The sequence below is a fragment of the Octopus sinensis genome, linkage group LG2 (genome assembly GCF_006345805.1).
Source record: "Octopus sinensis linkage group LG2, ASM634580v1, whole genome shotgun sequence".
NCBI lineage: Eukaryota > Metazoa > Mollusca > Cephalopoda > Octopoda > Octopodidae > Octopus > Octopus sinensis.
Window position 1 is genome coordinate 79,897,756 of NC_042998.1, and position 15,118 is coordinate 79,912,873.

Genomic DNA, 15,118 nt, shown 5'->3' on the forward strand with positions numbered 1-15,118 from the left:
GGAATTATCAGAGACCTGCTTCAATTTTTCTAAAATTGAATAAAATAAATAAAATAATTATGAATGCACACATACTTGTACATGATGACAAAAAAATTGATAATGATGATGATAATAAAATGGCAAATGCTTTGGTGCGTGACTTTTGGCCCATCCTCTGTGTGTGTGTATACACATATGTTTGTGTCTCCTTGTCCAGACATCACATGATAGTTGTAAATGAGTGTCACCATCATACAAGCAGTGTCTTTTTGTTTCTAATCTATGAAAACCTGTTTGGCCATGGAAAAATATTACTTTCCTTGGAAACAGAATATTTTAAGATTTGGGGATTCTACTTCATAATTTCTGTTTGCTAAAATCTCTATTGATTTACATTGCCATTTACTTTTAATCACTTCAGCCAGTGAGCTATGGGTATGCTGAAGCTTGCTAAGGAATACAATTTGAAGAATAATTGTTTAGGGGATTTTTTGTAAACTAATATCATATTGCTGTAGTTTAAATTATCATCATCATTATTTCATGTAATTGGCTATAAAACCTGTACATAGAGGAAGTAGCTGTGGGCTGGACAAGGACACGATGATGGTGGAATGAAAGAAATGGTTGGTGAGAGAAGCAAACAGCGCCCACCGATTGTTGCATTCTCGAAAACATTGTTCGCTTTTTTTTTAAAAACACAAAACAAACTGAGGTATTAAACCTCTTACCTTAGATCAATAATAATTGACGTAATCGTCATTACAAATTGAGGCGCTGAGCCTCTTACCAAAGAATACAAACAATATAGACAATGAAAATTGAGGCACTAAGGCCTCTTATCCTTTCTCTCCAATCAGGCCGTATTCCTCCTGCAGGCAATCCTGTAGTTCCAGGTCAATGCCCCAAAAGGCAAACCTATACTGGTCCTTCGGAAAGAAGTCCATTACCCTGAACATTTCAGCATCTGTTAGGACCTCTGCAGTTACCTGACAAGGCCAATCTGGATCTTCAGTCCAGGGCAGGGTCCTCTCTCTCTGGCCCTCTAACTTTTTTACAAAGCTCTGTATCACTCCCTCCTTTATGAAAGAAGATCACAAAATCATCCGTCATCGCACTAGGAGCGGCCACAGTTTCCTCCATCAGTGGCACAATTCCCACTGACAAAGTTTCAGGACATGCCGGCAGTGTACTACTAACCGCCAGCAATGTCCCATTCTTTGTTTTTTTTTTTCTTTTTTTCCTCCCTTGTACTATGGGGGGATGTGGTACCTCTGCTTTATCCGGAGTATCTTCCTTCTCTGCTGCAGCTTCTTTCTCTTTTTTTCCTTTCTTCGAGGTCTCCACCTCCTCGACTGCCTCCATCTCTCCCTCCAAAGGAGGAGTGGGGGGCGCTACTTTTATTAACTGCTCCGGGTCCCTACTTTGGTCCTGGGGACAGTTCTTCTTAATATGGCCTGGTTCCAGGCACAGGTGACACTTGGGGGGGGGGGCGCATCCCTCAAGTATCACTGGGTACCTGCAACTGACCATTTTCAAAAAATCTGGGAATACCAGATCTTTAGCAGCCGATTGGGTCTGCTTTTGACCCCACCCAGTTGGCTGCTGGCAACAATTTCACATTTAGTAGCTTGGATCCGCTGCCATCCAGGCTCCAGTGAATAGTATCCTCTATCCATTCCGGTTCAATGCCTGGTGGCAACCCACAGACCCAAGCTCTTGTTAATTTCTTCCCACAATATGTGAGAAAAAACAGAATCTTTTGCCCTTCTAAGGGCTGGCTCACAAATTTGTGAGCTACCTCAGGGGTGTCAAATAGCAACCACACCATTGCATACCTAACACCCCTGGAAATAGACTTAATAGTTGGCAGATATTCTGCCAACTCTTTTTCAATTTCAGTCTTGGGAAAGACTGTGATGGTGCCGAGTGACTTAGAATAAGTTCTCAACACCACCATTCTCTCATTGAAGTTTTTTAACCATTGCTTGGGTGGGATAATTTCCCACTCCAACACAGTGTTCACCTCCTTCGCCATGCTTGAAGAAAAAAGTCCAATAAACAGTCCAAAACAAAAAGTCTAAACAAAGTCCAAAAATGTAGTTTGAAGGAAGACAAAGAAGAGCAGAAAGACAGAGCAGAGAAAAAGAAAGAAGGAAGACAGTTCAAATCATGGTAACACACAATTCCGGCCACCCGGTAATCCTGGCCAACAGGTACTCCAAAAAGGTACTCCAGGGTCACAGCAGCAGGAACACAAAAGATCCGTGGTAGAATTTTCCAAAATATTTCACAATTTTTCAGAAGCGAGATACACCCCTCAAAACAACAGTTCTCACAATTAAGTAAGACAGCGCAACTATAGGCAGACAAATGCCTCAGAACTCAGTAGGGATTTCTTGTTTGCAAAAAAAAAATGTACAACAAAAAACAAACACCTACTGAATCCCCAAACAACAAATGTCTTACCTTATAGTTGCGCCTTCAAATTTCTTCACGTTAAGAGTGCTGCGAAAGCAACGTCTTGACAATATCAGTGCATACACAACACTTCATCATCATTGTTCTAACACTCACTTTTCCATGTTTGAATGGGTCAGGTGGAATTCACTGTGGCATATTTTCTATTGCCAGATACCCTTCCTGTTGTGAACACCCATCTGTTTCCAAGCAAGGTTGTATAATCCCATAGGTAGATAATGTTTTTCATTAAAGACTGGAGACAAATGATCACCACTTGTATGACAGCTTTTACAACTAACACATAATGCTAAGACAAGGAAACACACACTTACATTCAGACATGTACACATATACGATGGTCTTCTTTTAGCTTTCATCTACCAAATCCAATGACAGGACTTCGGTCAGCTCGGGGCTATAGTAGAAGACACCTGCTCAAGGTGCCATGTGGTTGGGAAGCAAACTTCTCAACTACACAGCCATAATACAGTTGTACATTTAAGAGATGAGGAATTATGTACATTATTTACATTCGACGGATATTTGTCCTCATCTTGTTTGTTGTTAAAACAATGTTTCAGCTGATATACCCTCCAGCCTTCTTCAGGTGTCTTGGGGAAATTTTGAACCTGGGTTCTCATTCCTAAGGTATTTTTCGATGTTGTTGTTCAGGTCACTGCTTGGAATTGAACTCAGAATCTTGGGGATAGTAGCCTGCGCTCTTAACCACAACGCCATATACCCACGGGCCTATAGCGTAATAACAACAACATCGAAAAATACCTTAGGAATGAGAACCCAGGTTCGAAATTTCCCCAAGACACCTGAAGAAGGCTAGAGGGTATATCAGCCAAAACATTGTGTTAACAACAAACAAGATGAGGACAAATATCTGTCAAATGTAAATAAATGTACACAGCCATATCTGTGCATATCTATAAAATGACATAATAGTATTGTTCTTGATTTAGAATTGTGTTTTATGGTCTTTTTTTGTTTTGTTAGCTTGAATTGAATGGCTTTATAATGAATTCATGAAGATTATTAAAAGTAAGATTCTCAAAACTAGATTGCCTTGATGATAACACATACATATATATATGTAATTACTTGTGTTTAATTCAATAGACTGAAGCATGTAAAGCAGTGAATGTTCTTTAGCCAACAGCATTCTGCTACATTTATATTTATATTTGAAGTGATGACTGGTATCTTAGCTATTTGGTTTTTTAATTAATTTGTGACAATTTAATGTATGCGACAATAGATCCTACTACTTCATGTGGGAGATTTGGAAAAAGTGGTTTTAATTACTTTCTATTAGTGAAATTGTAGTTGTAAGTAGTAATTGAGAAGTGAATATTTTAATTGGATATTATTATAGTTCTAACACACTTATTGCATTGATCCAAGAAATACTAATTAATTAAAATGCCATCTGTAGTTAAGGAGAAATAATCATTAAGATGATTAATTTGGTTCAAGAATGGCAGGGGAAACAGTCCCCAATTTTTTTTTATAAAACTACAATGTGGTTAATATAGAGAGTGAGTCTGATCTTGGCATAATTCAGACATATTTCAGGCTTATTGGACCTCCTCAGTGAAACAGAGTCTGTGAAATAAACATGATTCAAGATGTGTGTGCGTGTGTGTGCAGACATGGCTGTGTGGTTGACAAGTTTGCTTCCCAACCATGTTATGTTGGATTCTTTTCCACTGCATAGCACCTTGGGCAAGTGTCTTTTGCTATAGCCCTAGGCTGCCCAAAGCATTATGAGTGGATTTGTTAAACAGAAACTGGAAGAAGCCCTTTGAATATATATATATATATATATATATATAATTGGGGACATTGCTGTCATTTGCCTTGTTAACAAATCTACCTCTGACTTTGCACCTTTAAAGATATGTGGAAGAGATCCCTTACTGAAAAAGCATATAAGGATTGGCAACAGGAAAGGCATATGTCTGTAAAAGAATGTCTCAGTAATATTCTGGCCTGACCCATGTTAGCATATAAAAGTCAAATTTAGAACTACTGAATAGTTTTGTTAAAAGTTTAAATTGGTTTTATACTTGGTATATTTCACAGTTCCAGGATTGACTGGTAGCAAAATGAGTTCATCAGAAGAAGACTCCAAAATTGATCTCATTGATTCTGCTGCTCAACTCAAGAAGAAGTTAAAACGGGCTTTTTGTGAACCTGGAAATATTAAAGACAATGGACTTTTATCATTTTGTAAACATGTACTGTTCCAGTTGCCTGCTGTAAAAGATGGTAAGTTTATTATTGTAGTTTGATGGGATTTATAACTAAGTGAAAACCACAAAAAGGACATGGGTGAGAAGTGAGAGAGGTAAAGTCATATCTTAAGATGTTGGACCTTACAGAAGAAATTATGCTGCATTAGAAGTAATCAGTGGTTTGCTATACTACAAAACCATCCACCTCATAGCAGTTTAGGAAAAAACGGATCTTAGAATATTGTTAATGATAATGATATTAATTTATTTTGTTATTTTAATCACTCCATTATCAAAGACTATGTTGTGTTACTATGTATTCAATGTAAGTTTGTTTAACAGTGTCCCTTCAACACAGTCATATCCACATTATTATTCTTTCACCTGTTTTTGCTGCAAGTGACTATGCTTGACACACAGAAAAGGAGTAGGCAGGAACTCTATACTGTGTACACAATGTAAACTTTGGGAACAAAAGCATTACAGTGGGATCACAAGTTGGAAGAGGTCTTCATATATAGTTGATGTACAAGAGTAGTCAGTAGTAAGAGTACATGGGAAATAGATTCTTTCAATTGCTGGGAGAGCTCTTTAGAAGTAGTTAATGGCTTCAGTTTTCTGCATGCAGTTGAGATGAGATTTGTTTGAAAGCATAGCAGTCAGGGTAAGAATGGAGGGGAAAAAAGTTAAGAAAGCTATTACATGATTCTTTCAATTGCTGGGAGAGCTCTTTAGAAGTAGTTAATGGCTTCAGTTTTCTGCATGCAGTTGAGATGGGATTTGTTTGAAAGCATAGCAGTCAGGGTAAGAATGGAGGGGAAAAAAGTTAAGAAAGCTATTACATCTGCTGGTAACAAAAGTATTCTCTCTCCAGTTAAAGATGTTTGTATACAAAATGGAAATGTTACATGGGAGTGAAACATGAGCATTGAATGTGAAGATTGTGCAAAGGTGGACAGAAATGATGGTATCATGCTCTGATGAATGTATAATGTTTGTGTACATCAGTGGTGGAACATAAATGAACTGAGCAATGAAGTAAATGTAAGGAAGAATCAGATACAGTATTCAAGAGAAACATCTGAGCTGGTATGGCCATGTGATGCATATGGTGTAGGTGGGTAAAAGATTAAAGATTAAAATTAGAGCAAGAAAGAGACAAGTGGAAGGAACTTACAGAAAAGAAAGATATCAGACATGGTGAATATGATCTCAGGATACTGACATGCTCATTATTTAATAAGTGGCTAAACACTGTATTGGAGAAAACTTGTCCAACATAGTGCAAGCATAAATAAAGAGAGATGTGAAATGGTGTTGGTAATTGCAATCGTTGTAAGTCCAACAGTTAACAGCCAATTTGTACTTGAGACAAAAACTACTCAGTACAGAGAGATAACAGGGTGACCCTGTTGTAGGATGGTGAGAGGGGTGCTATGCTAAGAGAAGTAAAGCTAAGCTAGGAGAAAAGAATGAACAGATAGAAGGCAGTGATACTTGGTGGGGTGAGGGATTTATCAATAGGGGAACCAAAGGCTAAGAGTGAAAGATGGTAGAATTGAGCAGTGAAGAGGAAACTGGAGAATGACAAAATGAAAAATATTAAAATCTTTCTTAAAAATTAGAAAATAAAATTAAAATGAAAAGATGACAAGAAGCTGAGATATTAATATAGATATATTATGTGAACAGTGAGGTCTTTGGAAATCCTTGTTTGAAAAAACCCAGAAAGTTTTTTTTTTCTCGAATTTTCAAAGTTCAAAAGTTTAAAAGGTCTAGTGGTTTTTGAGAGAAAGACAGACAGACAGATCAGAAGTAAAAAGGTTTAGTGGTTTTTGAGAGGTAAATAGATGGATGGATAGATAGAAATATAGTGGTGACCTACTGGTGGTCTGTATGTAGTCTTGTGGCTAGTTCTAGGAGTAGTGGGTTAAGTATGTGCTTTTGGATCTATAATCCTTTATCAGACTTTACACTTTGCATGGTTATTACTACTGGCGTTGGTTAGAGATTCCTGAGGCAGTAAATGAATTTCCAACCATCAAGTTCATTCCGGTGGTTGAGGCTGAGTGCCTTCTTCCTGATGAAATGTGCCTCTTTTATTTGAAGGTGCCCCTGGCCAGTATCCAGGTTGAGAATTCCCCATCGCAGTGTTGGTGGTGTTGGAATACGATGCTGGGTGTTGTGGCCTTGTGAAGATGTCCTTTTACTCTGACATAAAGCTGTCATGTAGCCGATTCAATATATTTATCCCCACAAGTACAGGTCATTTCGTATATTACATTCATTTGAAAACAGCCTGGTCTTGTCTGTTGGTTGTTTGGCTTTGATGGGGCATAGGCTCAGACAGCATGTATTTTGTATGATGATGTTGTGGGAGAGATAGTGTCTGAGTGTGTGATTCTGACTACTCGATCTTTACCAATTTGTGGTCACTGATTACACACATTATATCCATTTTTCAAGGTTAGCTAAAGTTTTTGAGTTAGAGAGTTGTGCTCCTTATCAGTTTTTCTCATTAAAGATATCACTAAACAATTCTTCAATAAAATTAAACTATTTCCTGTGCTTTTATAGGTTTTGTGTAAACTTTTATAGATTTTGGTTACTAATTATAAAAGTATTACTAATTTTCAATACTAATGTTTTAGAGATGAAGGGTTTTGTCCCATTTGAATTTCTTCAAAATTTTAAGAAAGAGTGTTGAACACAACAAATATCATGTGCCAGTGATATATTAAAGGCACCTGTGCCAGTAACATGTTACAGGTACCTAATACACTCAGTGGAGTGGTTGGCATTAGGAAGGGCATCCAGCCATAGCAACCAAGCCAAAACAGACTGCAGCCTGGTGCAGCTTTCTGGCTTACCAGTTCTAGTCAAACCATCTAATCCAAAGCTATGAAACAATGCACAATTAATTCAAACCAATGTAATCTGAATGCTTTCTCAGCTCATATGTGTTCCGTCTTACATGTAGCTTAACATTGCATAGCCAATGGATTATGTTTGATACATTCTCTCCAACTTAAAATCTAAGACATTCGGTGCCAATGTCTCACACTTCCATCACACTTCCTATAAATACTTCATTGCGGCTTGTCTTTTTCATGAAGTGATAAATCTTTTGTGCCAATAAAGATAACAGCTCCTTAAGCACATTTGATGTTTTTACTTTGATAAAGCTTTTATACAGTTAACATTTAAACATTATTTTCTCCAACAGGGTTTGCTGTTTCCAGAAAAGAAGAAAATGGTGGGAATGTTGTATATAAAAATTATGATGAACTGGAATCTGCTTTTGCTAAAGAGGTTTGTAAAAAGAAATAGATTCTAGTCACACACACACACACAAATTTGGGAGAGGAAATGAAACAGGTGTCAGAGTATGATTAAGAGTTTTAGTAATAAATGGAATTGGTAGCATATGGTCTTGAACATATAAGTAGTGTCAAGGTACTTTAGACTAAATAATAATAATGCCAATAACATCATCATCATTATCATTTAACATCTGTTGTTCATGGGTTGGATGGTTTGACTTTCATCATTGGAGTGATTGGTGTTAGGAAGGGCATCCAGCCATAGAAACCATGCCAAATTAGACTGTACCAGGTTCCAATCTGATTTGGCATGGTTTCTATGGCTGGATGCCCTTCCTAATGCCAACCACTCTGAGAGTGTAATGGGTATAATAGCCTGACACTTTTTTTTTATTGTGCTTCCTATATGTTGAGCATTTGTAAGGAGATTCGGTCATTAATGTCATTAATAACTTACCTTTGTTTACATAGGAACTCCACCCTGGTGATTTCAAAATTGCCGTTGAATTCTACCTTAATGAATTGTTAGATCCCATTCGCAAGGAATTTGAAACCCCAGAAATGAAGGCATTAATAAAAGCAGCTTATTCACCTGCTCAAAGTAAGTTTCTTCAAAACATTATTATTTGGAAAACAATATTATTATAAACAAAGTAGCTAGTTGTAAAATCTCAAGAAGATATCAGAGTAGTAACTATACTAATCAGCAAAGTTAATCACCACATCAAAATGGTTGTTCCTTGTTACTACTAGTTTAACCCCAAGCAGATCTTTTGCCAGCTGGTTATTGGTGCAGTTTGTCACCCTGTACATACATTTATATTGCTAGCAGGGGAGTGAAACCCTACCATCCTCTAGCAGACAACTCCATCCACTATCCATTTCTATGCCTACTACTCCTGGGAGAGTTGTATGAGTAGAGTTCTCAGGCATCTCCTCCATTGGGTCCTCTCGGAAGCAACAGTCATTACACTTTCCAGTTGGATTTCCCAGTGTCACCAACTGAGACTATGTATATTATCCAACCATCTTGTTCTTGGTGTATCCCTATAGCTGTCAGTTGGTTCAACTTGAAGGATCTATCTTGCAATTCTTTTCTGTGACATTCTAATCAGAAATATGGTAACGAAAAGGTTAATAACCAGTCAATTTCCTAATTTTCTTGTGTTCCAACTATTTCATTTAAGTGATCATCGTCATCATCATCACCATCACCATCAGTCATCTAAACATATTTAGACATCAATTTCTCTTGAATTTTAAAAACAATATTGAGGTTAAACTCCTTTTATTTATTTGTATATTTTATCATTTTGATGAATATTCTTATTTTATAGAAATTCTTAAAACATTTTTGTTACCATTTGTTAATAGAAGCTCCTGCTAAAGAAGAAGAAGTCACACCATCACGCCTTGATTTCAGAGTGGGGCGAATATTATCTGTGGAAAAGGTAGACTATCTATATAACAGCTGTTTATTACACTGAAGTTTATTATTTCTTGATATACACTTAAAGCAAAATTATAAATTCATATTTTATTATTTTTCTCTTTCCTTTTTTTTTATTGTGGCTATTGCTTATATGAATTATTATACATTCCAATTACTAGTTTCATGTGGGAGACTTTTTGTATTGTATTGTAGACTTGTTTGGGGATCAAATCAGTCACTCACTCTATAAGTTATTGCTTACAGAATGAGTGATCAAAGAGAGAATCTCCAAATCTTTTTCAAGCTACACTGTACAATCATAAAAGATAAATACATTGTGGGAATCAATTTTGTAAAAATATGCTTGAAAGAAAGACAAGATGGCTGCTTTTTCTAATCAATGTCTAGGAAGAGTCATGAAAAGGGCTGTTTTTGTATTGATCTTTAAATTATATCTAAAAAAAATCGTTCTTAAAAAATGTTCTCTAGTTATTCAAGGGAGATCCCTAGGAGGACTTTACCATTGCTTTTTAAGGAATATAGCTTAACACTGCACACTAGTACAATATTCATCTGAGTAACCATAAAGTGAATCTCTGCATTGTAACTATTAACTGCTAGGACAGGACCACTGCAAATGATATCCATTTCTTTACTACCCACAAGGGGCTAAATGCAGAGAGGACAAAGAAGGACAGACAAACGGATTAAGTCGATTACATCGACCCCAGTGCGTAACTGGTACTTAATTTATCGACCCTGAAAGGATGAAAGGCAAAGTCGACCTCGGCGGAATTTGAACTCAGAACGTAACAGCAGACGAAATACGGCTACACATTTCGCCTGGCGTGCTAACGTTTCTGCCAGCTCACTGCCTTATGATATCATTAACATCAACACTAGTAATGAGTTAAACATCAGATTGACTTGACCAGCTGTCTCTTAAGTCTACAGCAACAGGATTAATTATGTCCATTCAAGTATTTCATTTGAATTCATCCATTAACTACTTGATGAATACACTCCATCTTTCAACTGGATTTAGAAAGCTTCTAAAATTGAATTTAAAATGAAATAAAAACGAAAATAAATTTTCTTTTGTTTCTTAAATAAAAATAACTGTTTTATATTTATTTTCTAGCATCCGGATGCTGATAGTCTGTACATTGAGAAAGTTGATTTGGGAGAAGACGCTCCTAGAACTGTGGTCAGTGGTTTGGCTGGTCTTATACCTATGGAAGAGTTAAACAATAAATTAGGAGTATTTTTGTGTAATTTGAAATCCCAAAAGATGCGAGGAATTGAATCTCAAGCTATGCTTATGTGTGCTTCTAAGTAAGTTTGAATACCTTGTCATCATTACTCCTCACTATTGTTGTTTGTTTTATTTCTGTTTTATATTTATATTGTATTGAAACTTCATTGAGAGGATCAAATATCATTTTAACATACACTTTCCATGCTTGTGTAAATCATATGGAATTTACTAAGGCAGATTTTCTATGACCAGATACCCTTCCTGTCATCAACCCTCACCTGTTTCCCAGCCAAGCTATGGCCAGACATGTTGTTGCAGAATATAAGAAATAAATGATACTGCTTGTATGACAGTGATACTCATTTACAACTAACATGCAATATCAAGATAAGGAGACACAAGCATAAACACACCCACAGATATATACATATACACACACATATATAGTCAATAGGCTTCTTTCAGTTTCCATCTACCAAATCCAGTCACAAAATTTTAATTGGCTATAGATTTACTATAGAAGATAGTTGCCCAAGGTACCATGCAGTAGGACTGAACCTGGAGCCATGTAATTTGGAAGCAGACTTCTTAACCACACAACCAATAGTAGATTACAAAATTTATTAAATAAAAACTGCTGTAATTTACTGTTTTATAAACACAGCTAGTTAATTCCTATTTGGTTCTTTAGATTAACCCATTCTTATTTCATTTCTATACATTTGCATCCTAATATAACATTCATGACATTAGAAGGAAGAAAATTTTAAAATATTTGAATATTTTCAAATTGACTTTGAAGTAATTTGGAAAAAAATTCTCATATGCTCATGTTGGTTTTACAGGAATGAGCCACGGCAGGTTGAAATGCTTGACCCACCTGAAGGCTCATCCGAGGGTGAAGTTATTTTTATTGAAGGTCACATGGGAACACCAGATAAAGAATTGAAACCAAAAAAGAAAATTTGGGAGAAATTACAGGTAAGTGAATCACTGCTGTTTTCACTGATATTGCTTCCCCTGCTATAATGTCATTGCTGCTGCCATTCACCCTCTTCCCTAAGATCTCCCTAAAACACAACTCTCCATCTTTAAAGAAAGGATAATGATCATCATCATTGTCTTTTTAATGTCCACTATCCCATGTTCGCATCATCAGTCAGATTGAATGTTTTGGAGGCAGGTTTTGGATCTTTAACTTTTGACCTACAGATTTAAAAAATGATTTTTTGTAACTAAGCTCTTTCAAACTTCGGACACTGGTAGAATGTGTCGTATAAAACATCTTTTACTCTTAGCATTTTTGAGAAAAACTTATGTTTACAAAAACTTATGTTTACAAATTTTTGTCTCATTAAGAAGTTTGTTTTCCAACTACAATGTTTCAGGTTCAACCCTACTGCATGATGCTTTGGAGCAAGCATCTTTTATAGCCTCAAGTCAACTAATGCCTTATTAGTGGATTTGGTCGAGAGAAACTAAAAGATGTCCATCGCATATATGTGTGTATATGTATCTGTGTGCGTGCGTGCATGCATATCTTAACTTCTAGTCTTGACATCATGTGATGGTTGTTAACAAGCATCACTGCCAAACAAGCAGTGTACTTCATTTCCAATCTTCCATGTAAATATGTCTGGCCATGGGAAAATATTACTTTACTTGGAAACAGGTGAAGGTTAGCAACAGACCTACAGATTTAAAAAATAATTTTTTGTAACTAAACAGTTTCAAACTTCGGACACTGGTAGAATGTGTCATGTAAAACATCTTTTACTCTTAGCATTTTTGAGAAAAACTTATATTTATGAAGTTATTTCACATTAAAGTTGTCCTATTTCAGTAATTTCAACCAATCAATGACATGTATTCAACTGAATAAAATTACTGCTGTTGTTTGTGTCCCTGTTATTTATGACAACCCTAATCCTAAAACCCTAACCCTAACACCAGTACAAACGCATGAACGCTGTCATAAATAACAGTGACAAACAAAAATACACTGCCGACAGTTGTTATTGACAAACAACGGCAGTGATTTTATTCAGCTGAATAAAATCACTGCCGTTGTTTGTCAATAACAACTGTCGGCAGTGTATTTTTGTTTGTCACTGTTATTTATGACAGCGTTCGTGCGTTTGTACTGGTGTTAGGGTTAGGGTTTTAGGATTAGGGTTGTCATAAATAACAGGGACACAAACAACAGCAGTAATTTTATTCAGTTGAATACATGTCATTGATTGGTTGAAATTACTGAAATAGGACAACTTTAATGTGAAATAACTTCATAAATATAAGTTTTTCTCAAAAATGCTAAGAGTAAAAGATGTTTTACATGACACATTCTACCAGTGTCCGAAGTTTGAAACTGTTTAGTTACAAAAAATTATTTTTTAAATCTGTAGGTCTGTTGCTAACCTTCACCTGTTTCCAAGTAAAGTAATATTTTCCCATGGCCAGACATATTTACATGGAAGATTGGAAATGAAGTACACTGCTTGTTTGGCAGTGATGCTTGTTAACAACCATCACATGATGTCAAGACTAGAAGTTAAGATATGCATGCACGCACGCACACAGATACATATACACACATATATGCGATGGACATCTTTTAGTTTCTCTCGACCAAATCCACTAATAAGGCATTAGTTGACTTGAGGCTATAAAAGATGCTTGCTCCAAAGCATCATGCAGTAGGGTTGAACCTGAAACATTGTAGTTGGAAAACAAACTTCTTAATGAGACAAAAATTATTACAAATATTAAAAATACATAATCCATGCAGGATTATGTATTTTTAATATTTGTAATAATAAAAACTGTATTTTTACTTTTATTTTTTTAATCAGGAGAGATGGCATGACCTTTTATATGGCCTCCAAGACTAATGGGAATGAGGGTGGGAGCTAGGGAAAGAAGAAGATATCTTCAGCCTATTATCATCATCATCATCATCATCATCAAAAACATCACTGATATGTGAACTGAGAGTAACAACTATTTTTAGTTAGACATAACATTAAAACAAAAAATAAAATAAAAACTTGTCATAAGATTTAATTTAGTGACATTTGGATTAAATATTAAAAACATTAATCTTTCAACATTAATTTCTTTAATAATTTCCTGTATATTTTTTTCCAGCCTGAATTTCTGGTCAATACATCTGGCATTGCTGAATGGAATGGATACCAAATGAGAAGTAAACTTGGATTAGTGAAGAGTTCCTCATTAAGAAATGTTCCTATTAAATAAGCAGTTTATTACAATCTTTGGAAGTTTGATCAAAAGATAATGTCGACCATTAATCCTTCCTAATTAAACTACAATCAAAATTCTTTTAGATGATTCACAAAGTTTATAAATCCATTTTAAATAATATCATAACTTACATTTAATGTTATATTTGTATGACTGAAATTATGTAAAATATGAATAATATTTGTAAGATTACTTACAACAAACCAATAATAATGACGATAATAATTACAGCATAGAGGACACATATTGGCCATTCAAAAACACCAAAATTGTAACTTCACTTAAACATTTATTATTGGATGTCAAAGTCTTTGTTTCATCAACTGTAATTTGGTCACTGATGCGATTCTGCTGCATCTCATTTAAAGCAAGTATGTTGGTTAGTGACCAGGTTGCAGTTAGTGCTACAATAATTTTGACACCAAATAAATGTTTGTGAATTTTAGCTTTTTTTTTTCTTTTTTTTTTTGAATGCCTAGTATATAGCTTTCACACTAATTATTTTAATTTCAACACAGGGTTTTAGATCAAATCACTTGCATGGGAAGTACATCTCTGAAATGATGATAATAATAATAATAAAGATTTCTTTTGATGATGATAAAATCTTTGAGCCACTTAATGTAATGTTATATTGTATTTTCTTCTAGATTAAAGTAATATTGAATTTTAACATTGGCTTAAGATTACATATTTTGTTAGGAACACAAGTTGCTTAATTCTGGTATTTTATTTCATCAACATAAAATTATGAAAGTTAAAGTTGACAAATTAGTATTGCATAATAATACAGTAAATAAGGAATATGAGTTATATCTACTTGACGTTACCATCATGCCTTTTTGCTTTCCAAGAACATTATCTTTGAAATAAAATTAATATTAATATTTAACCATTTGTTTTGGATTTCATTTTATTGCTTTTATTTATTATTTAAAATTTTTTAAAATTTATTTTTACTTTTGACACAGTCAGATAGAGGAAATCCTGAGAAATTGTTAATGATAATGAGCTTATTGTATACAGTACTCAGGTGCACTATAATTTGTTTGAAAAAGTTTAAAAGAAGAGATAGAAAACAGACATACATGTCATGTAATGACACAGCAATTAAGGCTAGAGGTACATGAATAATATACAGAATTAAATA

The 15,118-nt window shown here is 35.1% G+C and overlaps 1 protein-coding gene across 1 annotated transcript in view; it reads left to right on the forward strand.

Annotated features, from left to right (window-relative positions):
• The window catches only part of LOC115232423 (tyrosine--tRNA ligase, cytoplasmic), a 31,222-nt gene extending 16,581 nt beyond the window's left edge, over positions 1-14,641 (forward strand). The window contains exons 8-14 of the mRNA XM_029802287.2: positions 4,540-4,725; positions 7,918-8,003; positions 8,486-8,615; positions 9,389-9,465; positions 10,588-10,781; positions 11,550-11,685; positions 13,852-14,641. Of these exons, the coding sequence (XP_029658147.1) occupies positions 4,540-4,725; positions 7,918-8,003; positions 8,486-8,615; positions 9,389-9,465; positions 10,588-10,781; positions 11,550-11,685; positions 13,852-13,962 (920 nt within the window). The 3' untranslated portion in view covers positions 13,963-14,641. The remainder of the gene's footprint in view (positions 1-4,539; positions 4,726-7,917; positions 8,004-8,485; positions 8,616-9,388; positions 9,466-10,587; positions 10,782-11,549; positions 11,686-13,851) is intronic.
• The last annotated feature ends 477 nt before the right edge of the window (positions 14,642-15,118 follow it).